Below are 22,472 nucleotides of genomic sequence, written 5' to 3'. Positions count from 1 at the left end.
AAAATCTTGAGTTGATAACTTCCTGTGCTCTCTGCCTGTGACTACAGAACCAAACTCATGTGTTATGGGGAATAACAGAGGGCTGAGGTTCAGTAACCCTTCCATTTTATTGTCCTGAAGGTCAAAATGGCAGCTAAGCCATTAGCCTAATTCCAAGGAAGTCAGGAAAGGCTGTCCCATATTTCTCCCCTAACAGGGTAACCTTAAGACCCCTTTCACACTGAAGCGCTTTACAAGCGCTATAGCGCTAAATATAGCGCCTGTAAAGTGCCTCTCCTCTCACTCCAGTGTGAAAGCCCGAGTGCTTTCACACTGGAGCGGTGCACTGGCAGGAACGCTCAAAAAAGTCCTGCAAGCAGCATCTTTGAGGCGCTGTAGGAGCGGTGTATACACCGTTCCCAAAGCGCCACTGCCCATTGAAATCAATGGGCAGCGCCGCCGAAGCACCGGCAAAGCAATATGTGGGCGCTTTTAACCCTTTTTCAGCCGTTAGTGGGGGCTAAAAGCAGCCCACTAGCGGACGAAAATCGCCTCAAAAACTACGGTAAAGCACCGCTAAATATAGCGGCTCTTTACCGCCAACACCTGGCGCTGCTAGGTGTGAAATAGCCCTAAAGGGGTTTTAAAGTCAGAAGGTTTTCTATGCATTAAGATAAAAAGCCTTCTGTGTGCAGCAGCCCCCCTAATACTTACCTGAGGTCCCACTCTGTCCAGCGATGTCCACGAGTGTCTCAGCCCTCCGGGATTCTCCTTTCCGATTGGCTGAGACACAGCAGCGGCGCCATTGGCTCCCGCTGCTGTCAATCAAAGCCACTCAGGAGAGAGAGGGGGTGGGGTCGGGTCCAGGCTCCGTGCCTGAATGGACACAGGGAGCTGTGCCTTGGCTCGGGGGGCCCCATGGCAAGCTGCTTGCTGTGGGGGCACTAACAGGAGGGTGGGGCCAGGAGCACAGAAGAGGGACCCGAGAAGAGGATGGTCCGGGCTGCTCTGTGCAAGTCCACTGCAACAGAGCAGTTAAGTATAACATGTTTGTTATTTTTATAGGGAAATAAACAAGACTTTACAATCACTTTAACATCAAAGGTCTGTCCATTCTTGAGCTGTTATAACGTATGTTACATCAAATGTACATCTCAGTGGTTTGCCAACAATGTTTATTATGAATATACAATGTACAATACAGAATGATAAAAATGCATGATTCTATACAAAAATAATATATAAACAGTACAGTTATAAAGGCAGACTCTATTTATAACCAGTGCAGCAGTGCAGATAAAGAGATAGGGATTATATATTTAATGTCCACTGTCAACACATAAACCGCAGATTACAAATTACACTCATATAGGTATCTTGAAACTAAAGCATGCACCTGTGGGAATCAGGTTTAATGGCAATAAGGCAATGCAGAATTCATAAATCAACAGAAACCATAATACTCAACCAGATCAATACCCTACCTATGTTAGATTATGTAAAAAATGAGGTTAATGATATAGAGAGATATATCATTTTAATGCCTTCCCAACATTTTTCATCAACCAAGTTACCAAAAATCCCATAAAACATTTGTCAAGCTGACAACCCTATTCACTAAGCTTTAATGTAAATGTATTTGCTAAAATTAACCAATTTCAGCCAACGTGACAGTTATTTTTAGATCTCATTGGCTCTTACTGTAGAAAATAAGTGGTTGGTATGGCAAGTAAACAAATAAGCTCAATAAACTGAAAATAAAGTAAGTAAAGCTAAATATGGGGCAAATGTAAATCTTTCCAATGGAAGTATTTAGAGATCCGTTAATTTAAAGAAAAGCTATTGTGAAAGAAAACCAGGGTCTGCCTCTGTCCAACTCAATTAAGAATATTAGTTTCCTGGATGTCTCCGGCTTTAAGGTCGGTTCACACCAGGAATCACAGAGGACCATACTTGGTGTTCCTGTGCGATTCACATGTGGTTCAGTACGGTGTGATTTGAGCCCACTCATTTTGAAAGGGCTGAATTGCACCAAACCGCAGCAAAAGTAGTGCATGCAGTACTTTAAAAAACGCAGAGCAACTAGATCTCATGGTACTTCTGTACTATGCGATCCAGTACAGGCAAACGCACTGCATTTGCAACCTGCGTTTTGATTGTCATTAACTTAACATTGACACCTGCTGTAGATTGCAACTGTAGCACATTTTGGACATAAAAACGTGCATGGAAACAAGTATGTGCTTGTTTAAACCACCATTTCAGCATTCCAGATGCGTTTTTACATATGCAGTTACACACATTTTTAATATGTTTTCAATGCAGTCCAGTGCATTTTTTCCTTTTTTTTATATTTTGACACTTGAAAATTCTTATTTTCATTAGGACATTGTGCATTCTGGTGTAGTTACATCCATTTTGATGCATTCTGGACAGAATTAAAAAAAATCAGCTGGTTGTACTTTTGTTGAAAGCACTGAACTGAGCGCACTGGTGTGGCCATTGGAATACATGTCAAACACTGTGTATGCGGTTTGGATGCAGTTTAAAACACATTGGAAAGCACCTGGTGTGAACCAGCCCTTAAAGAGGAAGTGCAAAAAAAGAAAGCTAGTCCAAAGCCACTCTCTGGCATGGAGAGTGGCTTTGCCAGAGCAGCCATCACAACCAAAACCAAGTGGAAGGAAGATCATGGCACCATGAAATAAGGTGAGTAATACTGTGTGCTAGCTGGTCCTAATAGACTTTTCATGATGGGACAATTATGTTTCATTTGTAATGTGATCAGAGGTGGGCTTTAATAATATCTGAAACACTGGCAGGAACAAGCATGTCAATTAGAGAGTTATGTCCTGTACACACGATCGGACTTTGCGACAACAAAACTGTGGATTTTTGTTCGAAGGGTGTTGGCTCCAACTTGTCTTGCATACCCACGGTCACACAAATGTTGGCCAACAATTACGAACGTAGAGATGTACAAGAAGTACGTGATATCTCCATTACGAACGCTAGTTTTACAAGACCGGGCGCTTCCGGCTCCTACTTGATTCCGAGCATGCGTGGACTTTTGTCCGACGGACTTGTGCACACACAATCAGAAAGTCCGACAAGTTACATTTGTTGGCGGAAAATTTGAGAACCTGCTAGCCAACATTTGTTGGCGGAAAGTCCGCCAACAAATGTCCGATGGAGCATACACACGGTCGGACTTACCGCCAACAAGCTCACATCCAACATTTCCCGTCGGAAAATCCGATCGTGTGTACGTGGCATTAGAGTGAGGTCAGAACTCTTGATCTACATACTATGTATTTGTTTAAAGCTAGTGTCTCAAAGAACTGAAGCCATTGAATCGGCATGACATCCAGGCAGCTGGCATTTTCAAAAAGAGAAGTCAGCAAGGAAATCCTTTATATCCTCTCTCTAAAAGTTTCTTTTAACACTGAACGTTCTAAGCTCAATCAGGACTGGTTCTTTTCCCCATGGGAATCATTTCTTTCAGTGCTGACTCCATGTGGTGGTCAGTTAAAGGAACTCATTTACCATCACCTTGTAGAATTCGGCTGTAACAGAGGACCTTGAGAATACTTTGTGTTATAGAAGATTTAAATCTAATAGCTTCTAACATTTGGAAATTGGCTTTGGCAATAAAAGAAGTTGAAAGAATAAAATGTCAGCGTTGATCACAGCAACCAATCAGATCATACATTTCCATCTGCAAAAATAACAGTAACATTACTTACAAGGTCCGTCATTTTATTCATTTTATTATTTTAAGTATCACTGCAACCTTTGCTGCTTTTTTGTTTTACAGCATCTGTCCAGTCCACATTTTAAATTCAATTAGGATTTTTTTTTATTCCCTTATTGATGAGATGGCTATTTAATAAAGAGAATAACCAGAGTGATATGTCATGGCTATCTCTAGGCCTCAGCTTCCTGCTTCAGACTTTTTCATCATTTGATGGGCTTGTGGACACAGACTTTAGAGGCTCTAACTCCTCTTCCTTTGCCTTTTCTTGAGCTCGGGAGACCCAATGACTCCATCCTGAAAAGTAATGAAATTACATGTTACATTTCCTGTTCAATGTATGTTATTAAACTTTTCAGTACAAAATGTTACTTTTCTAAATGATGCTGAGCTAAATGATAAAATAAAACAAAGGTATAGAATTATATGTTGTTCATATCATTATTATTGTCCACATGCACGTATATGCTTTTGAATGAAGGTGCATTTCCAGCCAACAAGAGAAACCTTAACCACTTCCCGACCGCCGCACGACTATATACGTCCTAAGTTTGAACGGGGATATCGTTGTTATGGCAGCAGCTAGCTGCCATAACCCCGGTATCCCCGTTTTCGTGCGGCGGCCGGCTTTCAGATAAAAGTGGTCCCTGCGGCGGATTCGCCGCGAGATCACTTTTATCAGTGGCGGGAGAGGGCCCCCCCCCACCGCGATCCGGTGCCCTCCGCCGCTTACCGGAGCCGTCGGTAGCGGCGGAGGCGATCGCATCCTCTGCCGTGCTGTGTATAGAGACGAATGAGGCCAAGATGGCGCTCACTCGTCTCCATGACACTGCTGGGCGGAAGCGACGTCAAAACGTCACTTCCGTCCACGCCTCTTAAAGGCATATTTTTTCAAATGTCATTTTTCTAAATGACTTTTTTTTTTTTTTTTTTTTTTTATTGCATTTTAGTGTAAATATGAGATCTGAGTGTAAAAATAAATAAAATATTGTAAAATAAATAATAAAAATAAAAAAAAAATTTTTTAAAACCCCCCTGTCCCGACGAGCTCGCGCGCAGAAGCGAACGCATACGCGAGTAGCGCCCGCATATGAAAACGGTGGTCAAACCACACATGTGAGGTATCGCCGCGACCGGTAGAGCGAGAGCAATAATTCTAGCCCTAGACCTCCTCTGTAGCGCAAAATATGCAACCTGTAGAATTTTTTAAACGTCGCCTATGGAGATTTTTGAGGGTAAAAGTTTGACGCCATTCCACGAGCGGGCGCAATTTTCAAGCATGACATGTTGGGTATCAATTTACTCAGCGTAACATTATATTTCACAATATAAAAAAAAATTGGGATAACTTTACTGTTGTTTTATTTTTTTATTCAAAAAAGTGAATTTTTTCCAAAAAAAGTGCGCTTATAAGACCGCTGCGCAAATACGGTGCAAAAAAAAGTATTGCAATGACCGCCATTGTATTCTCTAGGGTGTTAGAAGAAAAACCATATATAATGTTTGGGGGTTCTAAGTAATTTTCTAGCAGAAAAACCTGTTTTAAACATGTAAACACCTAAAATCCAAAACGAGGCTGGTCTTAAAGTGGTTAAAGCTACCAATGCTTTATGGAACACTGATGCTGTGCTAAAATTAAAAATTTCACTTGATTCGCCTTACACTGAGGTCACTGTGATGCATTGCATCCACAGCACACACTGACCACCTTATAGAGCCAGTATGAAGGCAGTGGGGTCTACTTCCTGATGCCAGGGCTATGTAAGTTCCTTTTTCTCTCTCGCTTCCTCTACACATTGCTTTCTGGTTTAAAGCCTAAGTTTAGAAAATGTTTTTAAAAAATCAGCACAAGGAACAAGTGTTATTATTAATCCAATGTTTCCCTTGTGCTGCTGGCAGCTTAATTCCTTGTAATCTTCATCGTACGATGCACCAAACCCTGCGCTGTCATAATATTCTGGGTGATGGGGGTTAATAGAATGGAGGGCGCTCTAACAGGCACTCCTCAAGAATGCCCAACTATAGTATGTCTGCCCTTTTGGCCCAGCTTCACCATTCATAGAAGCCATAACCACAGCTTTCATGAGTGAAGCAAAATCTATGACTGGGGGGAGGGGAGGACTTTACAATCATCTGCCCATACTCCATTCATAGGCATCGAATGATGAAGATTGCAAGGAATTCAGAAGCCAGTAGCACAAGGGACAAGTTGGATTAACAGTAAATAATGTCCCTTGTGCTGATTTTGTTTTTTATTTTGTCTAAATTTAAAACGTAAGGAAACCCATTGATTTAACAGTTTCAAAAAACAGTTACATTCCCGGAATGTGCCGAGAAAGTAAGTGTCACATTGGTTGTGCTCTCAAGCAAACTGTTAAACTATCCAATGGCTGATTCATAGCTGATTGTGCAGCATCATAGCAGTTAAAGATCAAACAGAGACCAAGATGGCAGTTTCCTTGGCTGAAAACGCTGGGAGGGTTTACTTCCTGTTTAAGCTTTAAGATGCTTCTGAAATAATTTAGAATTCATTGACAGGGATAATTGACCCATAACAGATCTCTTTCTGATCACATTTGGCATGTTTTAATATGCTTTTGGATATCCTTACAGTTGTATAGGGAGAGAAGCAATTCTGATATGAACAAAAGCCCATCAACCACCCTTATTTAGGCTAAAGAATTTTAAATGGAATGCAACTTTAAGTGAAGGTTCCAGGTGGTGGATGTCAGCAGATATGTGCCCACTGACACCGGGCAACTGATCTGGTAAAATCGGATCGGATGACAATTAGATGGAAACGAACATGCAATTCATTTCCATCCGACCACTCCATAGAGGAGAGAGGGCTGTGACCATGTCCGCTCTGCATAGGAGAGTGGGCTGTGTTCGTGTCTGCTCTGCATAGCAGAGTAGACACGGACCTGCCATCTGCCTGCTCAGCAGGGATCAGTGAAGAGATCCCCCACCAAGCAGGCGGACCTGCTTGGATGGATCTGCTTCATCTGAAAGTGGCCTTATGCCGCGTACACACGGTCAGGATTTCCGTCAGAAAAAGTCCGATTGGAGTTTTTCATCGTGTTACCCTGAAAAATCTATATTTAAGATTTTTCATATCTCATAGATATGATGTGGGTTAAATGAGAGTTCCTTTCGACCAAGAGTGAAAGCTTCAAATATAATAACATTTATTAGGAAGCAGTTGAAAGTCTAGCTTATACACAATCATCTATCTATCGTCTTACACCAAGGAAGAAAATATTAGGTTGAAATAAAGTATTTACATGAAGGAATACAGGGTATATTCCTCAATACAGTAATATGCACACATATTTAGTTACAAGTAAAATGGCATTCCTTTCCCATAATTACCCATCCTTACCAAAGTTCCTTTCAGCTTGCTGGTCTATCAGAAAGAGAGCGATACCTCCCCCTTGGCTCTGAGTATATCAAACCAGGCTGATGTCTCATTGGTTGGCCTAGCTTGGATCATGATTGGGGGGCTTACTCCATAAGTCGGCCCCCTTTCATGCAAATCCTTGTGACTATGCTGGCCAAGTGAGTTAAATGAATTTCCCCAGGAAGTTAGGTCCAATGCCTATCCCAGCATGGGATCTTTTGAAAGGAGTAGGTGTAAAACAATGGAATTGGCTCTCCACCCTTTCATAGATGCCAGCTAAATGAAATATATTCATTATTACAATATTTTACAGTTATTAATGGAGATTTCACATAAACTCATAAGGCAACAATCGTATATTCCGACCGTGTGTATGCCCCATCAGACTTTTTTCCGTCGAAAATTCAGACAGACTTAGATAGAGAACGTGTTCTATATTTTTCTGACAGAATAAGGGTGGCGCACTGGCTATCGAACTTCCTTTTTCTAGTGCCATTGTACGTGTTGTACGTCACCGCGTTCTTGGCGGTCGGAATTTGGTGTGACCATGTGTATGCAAGATAGCTTGAGTGGAATTCCGTCGGAGTTTATTCCGACAGCAAAACCGATCGTGTGTACAGGGCATAAGGCACAATTCAGGAAGCTCCACACCAGGATAAGTACCTTTTTTATCAGCCATGTAAAGTGTATTTTTGTACGGAAAAACTGTCACTTTTTAAAAATAAGGATCCTATTTCCGGTGTTCTAGATTTGTGAATCGCACCTATACTAACCAATCAGTTCTGAAAGTAACAGCTGCATTCTGAGATTTGAATCTGTGAGCTATTACTAAAGTCTACTTCTCTTTACACCACTGCTCATTAACACTAAATGGTAGCCTAAGGAGACATTGTCACCTTGCCCGTTCAGGGTACAGTCACGATGTCTGTGTAAAAGGGCCCTCTGATCCATGTACAGTATGCTCAAATTACCAGCGCTCTGCTGCTCCTTCTTTCATCACAGTCAGCACAAAAATCCTCAATGTTGGCAGAAGTCAGACACTAGGGGGAATGATGACATCAGTCCCTCTGTCACGTGACAGTGCTCATACCTAGTGGTTGGTTGTTAGACCTGAGCACTGTCACATGGGAGGAGAACAAATGGCACATCTTCCTCCTATACCCAAAAGCACTTATACCATAAAGCAATCGCAAAATATTAGCACTCTGTTAAGACCACTCTATAGCTTTTCAATTTTTTTTTTCATTTCAATTCAACTTATTAAGTTGATGAAATATTACTTTTAAATGATCATCATCAGTATGACCAGGATGTATATTTAAGCTACATGCTCACCTATGATGCAATAAAAACATAGTACCATAGAAATGCAATGTACATATAGGATATAATTCCCCAATCTTCTTACCTTTGGGTCGTTTATAAAGTTTGTGTGCATTTTCTTTGTCACCAGGCTCCTCCTCATTAATGCAGGACATATTCTCTCCAAATGATTCCCACTGTATTTCTTCCACCCTATAGTGTAGCAATATAAGATATATGATTTGTCTGATAGTTCAGAGAGTAATCTCTAACAAAACATAGTATATGTAAGTATTGTGTGGGTAAAACTAGCAAAAACATACCTGTGTGTTGAACGGAGAAAAGGGAGTATAATTGAGGGTGGTTGGGGCGGGGCAGACATATTATTTGTACATAGATGGACAAGGGCCTTCTGGGAACTCAATGGTCCATTTTTAATAGATGTGGGTCACATAGAAGCTGGGACCCCCTCCCACTGTCTCATAGACTTTAACAATGCTCATTTTTTTCTAGCTGTTGTTCCATGCATAGTGAATATAATGAATAAGGCTTTTTATTTGGCCAGCAGTTGAATGGAGGTCCTAAAAATTGGATTAGATAAGAGAGTCACTACACTGATTCTGTTTGCCACTGGGGTTGGAAATTACAGATGACTAGGCTTATTCTGTAGACAAGGAAAGAACAATCATAATGTTCACAGAGTAATATTCCATATCAACCAATTATATTTCTTATTACTGTAGCAGTACCCCTGCAGGAGCCGCTGGTTATTTGGGTCTATTTCTCCCATTCACAGCATGCACAGCCAGGCACACAGCATTTTCAGCGTTCTTCCTTTGGCTCAAGGATCACTCTAGGGGTTTCTTTTTGTGTTTTTATGGGTTTCTTTTTGTGTTTTTATTGAAGAACAATCAACTTGGATGGAGATAAGGAGCATAGGATACCCCAGAGCAGTAAAACGTGAACTTGAACAACTTGAGGACTACTATATTTCCGGCTGATGTGCACAATTCTTGAAATCTTTGTCTGCACTTTCCCAACAAAGTATTTAGCTGCATATGACCTGTACTTCACTCACAGTCTCAAGTACCTCACTTTCACCCTTGCAGAACTGGGGTCTTGTACGCACTCAGCCATCAGGATCATTGCTTGCCTCCTGGCGATAACCCTTCAGGCTCTTTCTAGTGATAGAGATGTAGACTCACACTGTCTCTTGGACAACTTGTCTCTCTCCCACAGCTTCCCACCAACTCTTTCCCATGTGCTTTCTCCTGACCCTCTGAATTCTTGGGTTGCTTTGCAAATAGGCCCCCCAGCTAAGCTTAGCTGGGACCGCGTGTCTTTCCTGCCTTCTGCCTAGGAGGGCAAGGCCCTCAACAGGGGTCTCGTCCAGCAGGCTGGCCTCAGGAACACTGCCCTACACCCACATACTGCAAGCTGCCTTTGCTGGACAGGACTCAGACTATTTATGGACTTCTGCACCTTCTGGGCACATCTCCCCAGGGATCGGCTGAAGTCCCATAAATACTCAGATTGCAGTCTCTGCCCTCCCACTATGCTCTAGAATTCTCTAGAAGAAAAGGGGGAATAGCAGAGCAGCAGCCTGTGAAACTCTGTGCAGCTCCAGTTATTCAACCTCTGCTCCACTGATTACAGAGTAGATAAAACTAAATGTTTTTTAGCAGCCTATTCTAACTAGGCGGGTGTCACATTACCATTGCAGATGAGTTAGAATTGGTTGCTATGGGTTACTACAATTTGCAGATTACAACTCCAGGATTATTTTAAACAGGCCTGTGATAGTTGAGGGGAAGGTGATTATTATAATACTATTAATATACTGTATAGCATGTAAGAAATTGATGATAGATGGTGTATATGCACAGTAGCATTTACTAAAACTGGAGAGTGCAAACAAAATATGGTGCAGCTCTGCATAGAAACCAATCAGCTTCCAGGTTTCTTTGTCAAAGCTTAATTGAACAAGCTGACGTGAGAAACTGATTGGCTACCATGCACAGCTGCACCAGATTTTGCACTCTTCAGTTTTAGTAAATCAACCCCATAGAGTAATAATAGAAGATGATGGTGATTATATTAGCCCCACATATTATAGACTATATAGTAAAATATACAGGAGGATCCAATAATAATAAAAGTTAATTGGGGTTCTAATGATTATTTTTTTTTTATTTATGGTACACATGAAAGGTAACTTCTGCCTAAGCAACTATTATATGATACTTCGTTTGACTTGCCAAAGCTTGTGAAAAGTTTATATAGGATAGAGTTCTTTTCAACCCTCTTCCCATCATTAGCTGAGCAACATACAGAAATATCTGTAAAAGAGATGTGTATTTTCCATACACAGCATTCGGTTTGCTGAGAGGTGTGTTCAGTTTTAAAATCGTCCACTGACGAATCGTCTAGGTCTTCCTCAGGAAGTGGCCTATGGATTTGATTGCCCAGCTTGTCCACATCCCATAATTTTTGACTGGGATTCCTCTCTCTTTTAATTATTATGTATTCAACAGCATAGGAGAGAGTGTAGAAAGCAGAAATAATAGGGAAAAGTGATCCAGTGCAAGATTTTGCTGCTAGAGTACCCAAAACTTTATATAAAAAGTCAATTAATCTGTTCCACCAAAGTCCACCTAAAGCTAAAATATTGGTTTTATATGGGCTGACCCTTCAACAATGACAATAATGCCCATCATTGTAATTTCCTCTTTAGTTTAGTTCAGCCAGAGTGGTTTAATGCCTTCCGTTAATACATATATGTGTTATTATTTGTTCTTACCTAAAGCACCATCTTTTATCTAGCTTTCCATCAGGCTTTGACCCCACTGTAAGCAAGCGGCCAGACCTAAACTTTTCCTTAAGGCGCTTAGGCAGGAACCTCTCAATATCCAGGATTGTTGCGGCTCTCTGTGAAATAATAATAAAAAGTTTTAAAAAAAAACTACAGAATACAACTTTATTAATGGTCCCAAAAGCAATAGCAAATATCACAGCTGAGCATCCTTATTCCTAACTCAGCACTTTTGATTATATGTAAATGATTTGTGTTTATATGTATCTGTGTTCTCCTCTTTGGGCAAATTGTCCTTGAACCTAAACAGTTCTTAACCACTTGACCTACAAATGTTATACCCCCCCCCCCCCTTTATGACCAGGCCATTTTTTGCAATACAGCACTGCGTTACTTTAACTGACAATTGCGCAGTCGTGCAAATAAATAACACTTATGTCACTTTTTTCCCGCAAATAGAGCTTTCTTCTGGTGGTATTTGATCACCTCTGCATTTTTTTTTTGTGCTATAAACAAAAAAAAATGACAATTTTGAAAAAAAAAACAACATTTTTTACTTTCTGCTATAAAACATACCCAATAAAAAATGTAAAAAATCTAATTTCTTCATCAATTTAGGCTAATATTTATTCTGCTACATAGTTTTGGTAAAAAAAATCCCAATAAGCGTATATTAATTGGTTTGCGCAAAAGTTATAGCATCTACAAACTATGGGATATATTTATGGAATTTTTATTTATTTAATTTTTTTTACTAGTAATGACTTATCAGTGACTTATATTGGGACTGCGATATTGTGGCAGACAAATTGGACACTAATTGACACTTTTGACACTTTTTGGGCACCAGTGACACTAATACAGTGATCAGTGCTAAAAAAATATGCACTGTCACTGTACTAATGACACTGGCTGGGAAAGGGTTAAACATCTAGGGCAGGGGTCCTCAAACTACGGCCCTCCAGTCATTCAGGAACTACAATTCTCATCATGCCTAGTCATGTCTGTAAATGTCAGAGTTTTACAATGCCTCATGGGACTTGTAGTTCTGCAACAGCTGGAGGGCCGTAGTTTGAAGATCCCTGATCTAGGGGAATGAAAGGGTTAACTGTGAGCCCAGGGCAGCCATCAGAAATTTTTGCTTGGCCCTTTCACAGCTTTAGGCCTGCCCCCCCCCCCCAAGCCTGACCACCAACTTTCCCCAGAGCTTGCCCACAGGCCATCCTACCAAATCCGCACACTGGCCACCTCACCTGTACGCACTCAGCCCCCCTCACACCTGTATATATGTTACCCCCCCCCACACACACACACCTGCATATATGTCAGCCCCCCCACTGTGTTCAGGGACCCAGGACCCCATACAGCCACCAGGGACCCGGCACAGCCTCCAGGGATCCAGGACCCTGCACAACCACCAGGGACCCCACACAGCCACCAGGGACCCGGCACAGCCACCAGGGATCCAGGACCCTGAAAAGCCATCAGGGACCCCGCACAGCCACCAAGGACCCCGCACAACCACCAGGGACCCCGCACAGCCACCAGGGACCCCGCACAGCCACCAGGGACCTCGCACAGCCACCAAGGACCCCGCACAACCACCAGGGACCCTGCACAGCCACCAGGGACCCCGCACAACCACCAGGGACCCCGCACAGCCACCAAGGACCCCGAACAGCCACCAAGGACCCCGCACAGCCACCAAGGACCCCGCACAACCACCAGGGACCCCGCACAACCACCAGGGACCCCGCACAGCCACCAGGGACCCCGCACAGGGACCCCACACAACCACCAGGGACCCCGCACAGCCACCCGGGACCCCACACAGGGACCCCACACAACCACCAGGGACCCCACACAGCCACCAGGAACCCCGCACAGCCACCAGGAACCCCGCACAGCCACCAGGAACCCCGCACAGCCACTAGAGACCCCGCACAACCACCAGTGACCCTGCACAGGGACACTGCACAGCCACCAGGAACCCCGCACAGCCACCAGGGACCCTGCACAGCCACCAGGGACCCCGCATAACCACCAGGGGCCCAGAATAGCCACTTGAGAAGGAAGGGGTGGGAGAATTTTAGATGGAGGGGGGCGCTTGATTTTAATCTTGCCTGGGGCAGCATAACACCAAAATACACCACTGCATACACAAATCTGTACACACACAAGGCTCTGGCCCCTCTCTGTACACAAACAGCCCCCCTCCCTTTTCCTCACAGCCCCTACTTGTAAAGAAGATCTTCCTACCAAGACCCAGGTCGTTTTCACATAGCTGACAAGCTCAGTACAAATCACACGAACAGTGAACATGCACATAGTAGCCAGAGGTGGCAGTAAAGAGCTCGATGTCGGAGCTCAGTGTCAGTGACACAAGAACAGCAGAAGCTGGGAGACCATTTGTGTAAAGCACAGCACGGCTCCCCTCCACCCACCGTTCCTGCCTTCTTCTGCTTTTAGTAGGGGAAGGTATTGATCCATGTTCCTTCTTTGCAGGAACACAGGACCAATGCCTCCCCTACTGACAGAACAGTGATCTGCCTTGTTTACATAGCCTAATGATTAGCGGGTGCCGGCGGACATTGAGAGTAAGAAAAAATACAAAATTTTGAATAGTCACCTGAACAAGAATAAAGAGGATATCTTCCCATGGGCACCAGTGACAACTTTCTAACCCACACTTTGGAGAGATTTTCTTTCACTTCCTGTCAAATCTGCTGGACAGGAAGTATATGGAAATCTGCCTGATTTGACAAAAATGGCAAAAAAACTTGACAGGGGTTTTAACTACTCCCTACTCTATGAAAAACTAAAAACATGTTTTGGCTTTGCATATACTGTAAAGGATAAGAACACTTTTAAGCAAATGCCATTATCCTTGTTGCCCCATCCCCAGCCTAAAGCAATCCACCCTTCCCCTCCCTGTTTGAATAATTACTTTCGTTCTACAGCAGTTTACATTTATGCACTCACAGAAAAATGATCTGTGCTGACAGAGCAGGTCCTTTAGAAGTCAATGGGGATCTACAGAAGTTTATTTGCAAATTATGTAAACATTGAAGGGGCCATGGGCTGAAGTGCAACTAGTGAGAGGGTAATTTTGGGGGTCAAAAAAGGATCAGTTCACTTTGTTTAAAAAGGATCAGTGCACTTTGTTTAAAAGAGCACTTATCCTTTAAATACTGTAGGGCCGGCTGTAATTATAGATTTGCAAATGTAGTTTTGTGGTATAAAAACAGAAGATTAAAGGAAAGACTGAAAAAATGCAATTACAGAACAAAATACAAATGCAAAGCTATGACTTTTATTAGATTCGTTCTCCCGAAAATAGTCATGTGATTATCTGAAGAACTGTACTGAAATCAGAGAAATATTTGCTTACGGACAACCAGCACCAGGTCCCAAGCAGGATACTACCTGCATAAAGTTTGCATGTTCTCCCTATGCTTGTGTGGGTTTCCTTCCTGTACTCTAGTTTCCTACCAAACACCAAAGTCATGCTGGAGGTTAATGGCCTCCTGTCCAAATTGGCCCCAGTATGTGTATGCATGCAGGTGAGGTAGGGGCCTTAGATTGTAAGGGCAGGGACTGATGTGAATATTCAATATGTAAAGAGATGCCAAAAATTGTCGGCACTTTATAAATACCTGTAAAAATAATAATAATAATTACAGGAGACAATTACTTCAACCTAAAGTGGTTGTAAACCCAGAGTGACCGGTGACATGTCGTCTCGGAGTTATCTCCTGGATTAGCAGGCTCCGGTGCTGTGATTGGCCAGAGCAGCGATGACATGATGCGCTTGCATGGCATAACAGCTAAGGAAATGGCACGAGCGAGCCGTTTTTTCAGTGCGCATGTGTCGATAATGTTGGCACAAGCGGATACAGTGAATATCTCCTAAACGGTGCAAGCATAGGAGAAATTCACGGTACCTACAGGTAAGCCTTATTATAGGCTTACCTGTAGGTAAAAGTGGTTATTCAGGGTTTACAACCACTTTAACAGCTGTGTACATTGATAATACATTCATCTACTGACAAGTTGGTTTACCACTGAACATTGCCTGTCACATTTCCAGTGCCAGCCATTATAATCCTGTCTCCCATCAGGATTCTGTTTACTGCTTGATGTTCATGAATGCAGTTTGGCTCTGTGCCTTCTGCCCTAACATTTTCTAGTCATCTTGTTGTAGACTGCGTTATTCAGGCACTCCATTATTTGCAAACTTACTTAGTGGCTGGCTGTCTGTACAGAGAAACCACAGATCTTGCAAGAACATGGAAGGAAAAAAACTTGACATCCCTTTTTCCTCTGTAGGCTGCACCCAGTTCCCTTAAGCCTCAGAGTCTGTCACTAGTAATAACAAAGGCAGAAGTGACCTCAAATGCAGTCAGATTGGAAGCAGACAATCATTACTTGTGGGTTAGTTCAGAAACCTAAGAATTTTAAACTATGACTGTATCATGTTGATTTGTTGGAAGTGATTAAAGGTAATGTTATGGCTGTGTTTGACTTAAAGAAATCAACCCACCTGTAATTTCCATACGCTCTTGCTTTCATTAGAGACTTTATTTACCGTTTCACTCATTAAAGCAATGAGCATATTCAGAAGAAGAACATAGGTGAGTACCACATACAAGATCAGCAGAAACATGAAAAAGTGCTTGAACTTTAGGTCTTCGTTGAACTCCAGGTCTCCCATGCCAATAGTAAATTTGAAGAGCTCCAAGGTAGCGATGTAAAGACCTGAATATGAGGTTCCTGCTTCTTTTTTTCCATCATCAGTGCTATTCTCAGCCTTCTGAGGAGCTTCACCAATAAGTGTTACCAAAGCTGCGAAAAAAATATATGTCTTATATCATCTATATTTAAAATTATACAAACATGATATAAAAATAGTCAGCAGTAGAGTTGGGGCGAGCAGTTCGGGCTGAGCAAACGTTCGGCACGTTCAGCCAACACCCGAAATTGCGGAGCGCTCTGTGGGATGTTTGCCCACTGAGTGCCCCACAATGCACTGCGCACTTGAGTTCTGCGGGCAGGGGGTTTATCAAAATCTGGAAGCCTCCTTTAACAAGGGGGCCCCCAGATCCTGCCTCCCCAATGCGAATGAGTAGGGGTACATTGTACCCCTACTCATTCACCAAAAAAAAGTGTCAATAAGAAATAAAAACACACGCAAAATTTTTAACAATTTCTTTATTAAAAATAAAAAAAAAATGTCCCCCAATGTAGATCCATAATCAATCACACCGCCCACCACCACCGTCAGACCCCAAAAAAAGAACAAAAAAATTTTTACGCCAGCGACGAAGGCTAACCGCCGACTACTTGCTCCACCATTTGACATTTCTTATATAGGTAAGGGGCGGGGCCACCTGGCAACGTCACCTAGTTTCACCGCCCCTTGTGACATCACCGACCCAGCAATGCACCCCCCATGTTGGGAGCATGTGGCCTGGTATGGTTCAGGAGGGGGGGGTCTTTCCTGACCTGCCAGACTGCATGCTCGGATAAGGGTCTGGTATAGATTTTGTGCGCCTTTATTAAACATTTTTGTATTGCTGACAAAGGAATTGTATTGCCGGAAATTTAAATGTCTTTTTTTTTTCTGTATAAATGTCAGTTTTGCTGCAGCAGGTTCTATGCATGGTACAGATGCTCCACTTTACAGGCAGATTAAGGGGACCCCCAGGCACTAAGGAATTTTACATTTTTATTGTTTCATTTTAAGTCTCAATAAAATCACTTCTCCTGTAAAAACAATCTTTTTAAAAAAAAAATTGCATTGATACGTGTCCCCCAGGGCAGTCCCTGGCCCCCATACCCTTCTTATGGCCAATAACTTGTAAAAGGTTGTGTTTATAAGTTTACATACCCTGGCAGAATTTATGATTTCTTGGCCATTTTTCAGAGAATATGAATGATAACACAAAAACATTTCTTTCGCTCATGGTTAGTGTTTGGCTGAAGAACAAAGAAAAGTTTTTGTGTTATCATTCATATTCTCTGAAAAATGGCCAAGAAATCATAAATTCTGCCAGGGTATGTAAACTTATGAGCACAGCTGTATAAGCTTTCAAAATGGGGACTTTTGGTTTTTCAAGTTCAGGTCCCATAGACTTTAATAGAGTTTGCGGCTTGGGTCAGAATTTTTTATATGTTTGGGAGCTCTGGTGTGAACCGTATCGGTGGGTTTTCGGTCCAACTCTAGGCAGCAGTGCACCTCTTACTGTTTTGTGTTATTTCATGTTTTTGTCTAAATATTCCTGATGTACTATTTCTTTTGTTGTATTTTTGAGGAAAATATTAATAAAGCATTATGGAAAACAAAATATTTAACAGTGAGAGCATGCACAATGATGCTGTCCCCCTTTGGGGCAGACTTAGATGGCAGAGTTTATTAAGTGTCTTGCGCTGGCTCAATTTTATTACATATTAATTTAATTACATTTTTTGTCACAGAAAGGTTCATCTCGAGTTGCACTTTAAAACTTAACACCAGCCAAAACTTTTATTTCTTGATAGATAATTGGGAATTTTTAGAAACATACATTTCATTTATTTAAATTTTTGATTTATGAATTTGCCTTTCCCTAAACAACAAGGCCAAGAGTGACATCTACTGGTTACAACCACGAATAGTAAGCAAGGAATTGCATGGCATTCCACTTTTGAAAATAAAGCACTGTTATAAAGAACTGACACATATAATTGTTTCCTTACAAAGATTTTCTAAATATATTTATAAATAGAACTTCCCGGTATATGATAAATACCTGCTGCAAAACCGAAGAGGAAGACTAGGTAGACCAGGAGGAAACGTAGCATGTCACGCAGGATGGTCTGTAACACAATAGTACATTTTTATTATTCTTTTCACCCTTTATGCAAGCATTTTTGATGTTTGTTATTACTGATTTTTATTTACATGTATACACATTTTTAAAACATTTTTTTAAAAATGTAAAAAACTGACCCTTACTCACAGGCCTAGGGAACAAGACGTACAGTATGTGCCCATGTTGCTTATGAGGGGGAAGCAAGTAAACAGCTCCCTGCCACCCTGTTTACCAGCTTGAATGCCTTTCAGCATTGGAGAGTGCTTTGAGCTGGGTGCACCTCTTAACGCTTCATGCCTTGCTAAGCTGTTGGGCTATTTGGCACCACCAGTGTACAGGAAAAGATGCTGCAATGATAGGGTTTATGTTCCACCAATAACAGAAAAAGAAATGACTCCTGCGCACAAGTGGGCAACCAGACAGATGGTAAAATGACACAGGCCTTGCTGCCCTCAAGGATGGGGAATCCTAGCAGACAAAGAAATAAAAAGAGAGAGGGGCGCACCGGCCATGTGCATTATCTTATGTAAAATATTTGTTGAATAAAATGATAAAAGAAATTACTCACAAGCAGTTGTGAAGCCGGGTGCAGTAAGAATCAAGCACAGACTAGCAGCAAGCGGTTACTATGATGAGCGAAACCTTCCAAAGGTCTTAGAGGAACATACAGGCATCACTACCAGCTAACGCGTTTCGAAGGGCACGTCCCTTCTTCATCAGAGCTCAGCAGTGAACCCTCCTTCAGTAGTCCCTTTATAAATAGTGCCAAAAAAGGCACAATCAGTGGATTAGGGAGGGCACATGGGGCCCCTCCCCCTCAATGGATCCCTCCCTCCTAGGCTCCTCAATTATTCAAGCAGATAGACGAAAATTAAAATTGATAGAAAATAAAAAATTAATAGAAAATAAATAAATATAAATAAATACATGTGAGTATCAATGTGGTTAAATGCTACCGAAGGCAAGGGTTACCCGTGGGGAAACATAGCATACACACACAGTGATAGATGATAGCATGTTGAGCACAAAAGGGTGCAGAGTGGCATAGACTATGCGAACCTGTTGATAGGGGGACGAGCCATATGGCTAGCAGACTATCGTATGCAAGTGGACACTGTACCTTCAGTGTCCGATCTGATCCCTGTACATGCGAGCGGCTCGCTGATCATTTCCGGGTAGTGTATCCGTGCTGGAACGCACGCCAGTGCGCGTCACTTCCTCAGTGTCTGTTGTCGCCCACCAGTGACGTAGGCAGCAAGGAATTGCACGGCGCCATGTTGCTAGGGGCAGACTTCCGAGGGGACATAGCTAAATAAAGTATAGGATCCACCTGACGTCAGCCTGATCATGCATCTGCCTTACAGACAGTGACTGCGCCAATCAAGGGGCCCCAATTTACATCCTTGGCATCTTTCTTTTGGGGCCCCTTGATTGGCGCAGTCACTGTCTGTAAGGCAGATGCATGGTCAGGCTGACGGAACCATACTGTGCATGTGCGAGGCCCCACTCCTCTCTCTTACTGGCCCAGCGACAAGGGAAGGAGGAGGAGGGAACCCCGCGGTGATGTCACGGGCCTAGGCCCAGGCTCCCAAAGTGGGAACAGGATACCTGTCAAAGACAGGTGTCCTGTCCCCCCCCCCCAAAAGGTGGCAATTGTGACACCGGAGGGGAAGAGGAGACAAATGAGCGGAAGTTCCACTTTTGGGTGGAACTCCGCTTTAATTTTGCAGGTCAGAAAAAAAAATGGTGCTTTACTTCCTCTTTGAGACAAGAAAAGGGGGGGGGGGGGTAAGATAGTCCCATGGGCACCAAGAGTTGTGTAGCTGAAGACTCCAATGTTGGCAATCCACCCTGGAGGTTCCACACTGCCATCTACTGGTGCAGCTTCTGCCACATTTGTGACTGAAGAAAGCAGGCATAATGCCACCTCTGGAGAGGACATTTTAGGCTCTGGGCTCCAGGAAGCTGAAAGAAATAATTTAATGTATCTACACAGCCAGCTATATCCAGGTTTGAGTTTTCTTTTTACTTTTTATCTATATGGATATATTTTTCCAGCTAAATGTAGCATTCTGTATAATGAAGATTGCGTGTATTTTCCACCAGAGGGCAGACAAACCTTGGAAGTAGCAAATAATTACATTTTCAAATGTTTAAACCGCAAGGAATATTCAAGTAATGTGCTTTGTAAACTTATTACACTGCTGTTTATAAAAGTGGAATTTGGTGCTCCTTTCTTTAGTACATGTTCATATGTCTTTGTTTGATACCTTATGTTATTTAACTGCATTTAGTAACATTAAAAAGAGATATATGGTAATATCATGCATAATGATATACATACATATTATAGTCACAGCTATGACCATTATATCTTTGCCCGCATTTTGTTTATTTGTAACACTTTAAAAAAAGGGAAAGTCATGAATGCCATTTTGTTTATTTTATAACAGTAACTAAAAATCCTAGTGCCCGACTTTGTGGCTGTATCTCACCAAGACAGATCTAAGGACACTGGGTTATGATAGAGCTTGGTGTCAAACTATATAGATATCAAGAATGATATCTGAGTGTATTGGCGTAATGGAGACAGTTTTTTAATTTTATTTTTTTTTACCCAAACAATTACTGTATGCTGAGATCTGAAAACACCCCGCAGATGAATAGTGGCGCTACTCCCCTGGTTGTGGGAGTGAAACAAGCAATAAAAAACACCCTAGTGTTAATGAGTGAATTAAATGTGCTCTAAATAACAATGGATGGATCCTAAACACACATGTAAATGAAAAATGATGAAACAAAACATAAATAAGAGCACCAATCAATGATGTTCTACCAGCCACCCTAAATTCATCTATAGACGGGCACCAAATTTTGGCCATAGGGTGGTTAGGAAGATCCTTAATCAACCAGACCACCAGACCATAAAAATTGATCTAAAGGGGTTTTTCTCTTGCAGGAATTGCATTTGTTGTAGAACGGTCCAGGTTAGACATAGAGGTATGACCGAAATCACTAATGTTGATAATGACACCTTTAATATTAGGGAGTTCATTACGTGTAACACTTCTTTTGTGGTCTACCTCTTGTGGTGCCCTTGTGGGTTACACTATGTGGGACGTACCAAGAGATTATTGAGGGTGCAGATTGCTGAGCATTTGGCCAACATTAAAAAGGGCTTTCAATATCACAGTGTGTCTCTCCATTTCAAGGAGAGGCACAATCAGAATTCAAGTTTACTACAATTTTGTGGTATAGATGTGGTACACCAATCTTGGAGGGGTTCCAATCGGGTTAGAGACCTCTCTCAGAGAGAAACCCGATGGATCTTCCAGCTCAAGAGTTTGTTCCCGAGAGGAATGAACATTGAGCTGGATCTGAACTGCTTTATCAGCAACTCCTAATTATTTCCATCATATTTTTCATCAGTTTTTTGATTGGGGCATTACACATCAGGATAGTGACTAGGCCCTTTTCTGAGTACCATGATCTATTGGTTTAAGCTTTGAGATATGGAGTCATCACATATGGAGTGGTTGGGGACAGGGCCAGTACAAGGCAGGGGCGGCAGGAGCACGTGCCCTGGGCGGTACCATTTGCAATGGGGGGGGGGGCGCAGCCTGCAGCCACGGCCACCGCCCACCAGTGTATTTGTGAAAGTGACCTACGTTTCATAATGTCAGCGCCCAGCGGCTCTGTATAATTGCGCTCTGCCTCCTGCATGATCCCTAAATTCCGGACATCAGCACAACTTCTCTGTGTCACTCATGGCCGGAGGCGAGGGAGGACGCAGAGGAGCGCAGGGAGCTGTGTCGGAGTTGGCGCGCTGTTACCTCGAGGAGTCGAGGAGCTGAGGAGCTGCTGCCTGCCTGGCTGGCTGTCTTTACTAGTGTAGCTGCTGCTGGATTCTGGAGACTGGAAGGAAGCTAAGGTAGAAGATTTAGATTGCAGTGTGTGCCAGTGTTCTGACTGAACTTGTGTAAAAGTACTAAAAAAACAGATTAATAAATGGCTGGATTGGGGGAGGGGAGGAGGCTGAGGCGAGGTTAACCACTTAACAACCGGCCCATAGCCCACAACACTGTGAAATACTCTGCAATACCCCACGACACTGTGCAAAACTCTGCAATACCCCACAATACTGTGCAATACTCTGCAATACCCCACAATACTGTGCAATACTCTGCAATACCCCACAATACTGTGCAATACTCTGCAATACTCCACAACACTGTGCAATACTCTGCAATACCCCGCAATACTCTGCAATACCCCACAATACTGTGCAATACTCTACAATACCCTGCAATACCCACAACACTGTGCAATACTCTGCAATACCCCACAATACTGTGCAATACTCTGCAATAC

The 22,472-nt window shown here is 42.6% G+C and overlaps 1 protein-coding gene across 2 annotated transcripts in view; it reads right to left on the bottom strand.

The window, feature by feature from the left end:
- Nucleotides 1-1,137: 1,137 nt before the first annotated feature.
- The window catches only part of LOC141129100 (transient receptor potential cation channel subfamily V member 1-like), a 105,725-nt gene continuing 84,390 nt past the window's right edge, over nt 1,138-22,472 (bottom strand). For both annotated transcript variants that reach the window (XM_073616890.1, XM_073616888.1), the window contains exons 12-16: nt 18,039-18,105; nt 15,791-16,092; nt 11,236-11,363; nt 8,542-8,648; nt 1,138-4,030 (exon numbers count right to left, since the gene is read on the bottom strand). In XM_073616890.1, the coding sequence (XP_073472991.1) occupies nt 3,927-4,030; nt 8,542-8,648; nt 11,236-11,363; nt 15,791-16,092; nt 18,039-18,105 (708 nt within the window). In that variant the 3' untranslated portion in view covers nt 1,138-3,926. The remainder of the gene's footprint in view (nt 4,031-8,541; nt 8,649-11,235; nt 11,364-15,790; nt 16,093-18,038; nt 18,106-22,472) is intronic.

Source organism: Aquarana catesbeiana, linkage group LG02, assembly GCF_042186555.1.
Source record: "Aquarana catesbeiana isolate 2022-GZ linkage group LG02, ASM4218655v1, whole genome shotgun sequence".
NCBI lineage: Eukaryota > Metazoa > Chordata > Amphibia > Anura > Ranidae > Aquarana > Aquarana catesbeiana.
This window is presented reverse-complemented; position numbering and strand designations above follow the sequence as displayed.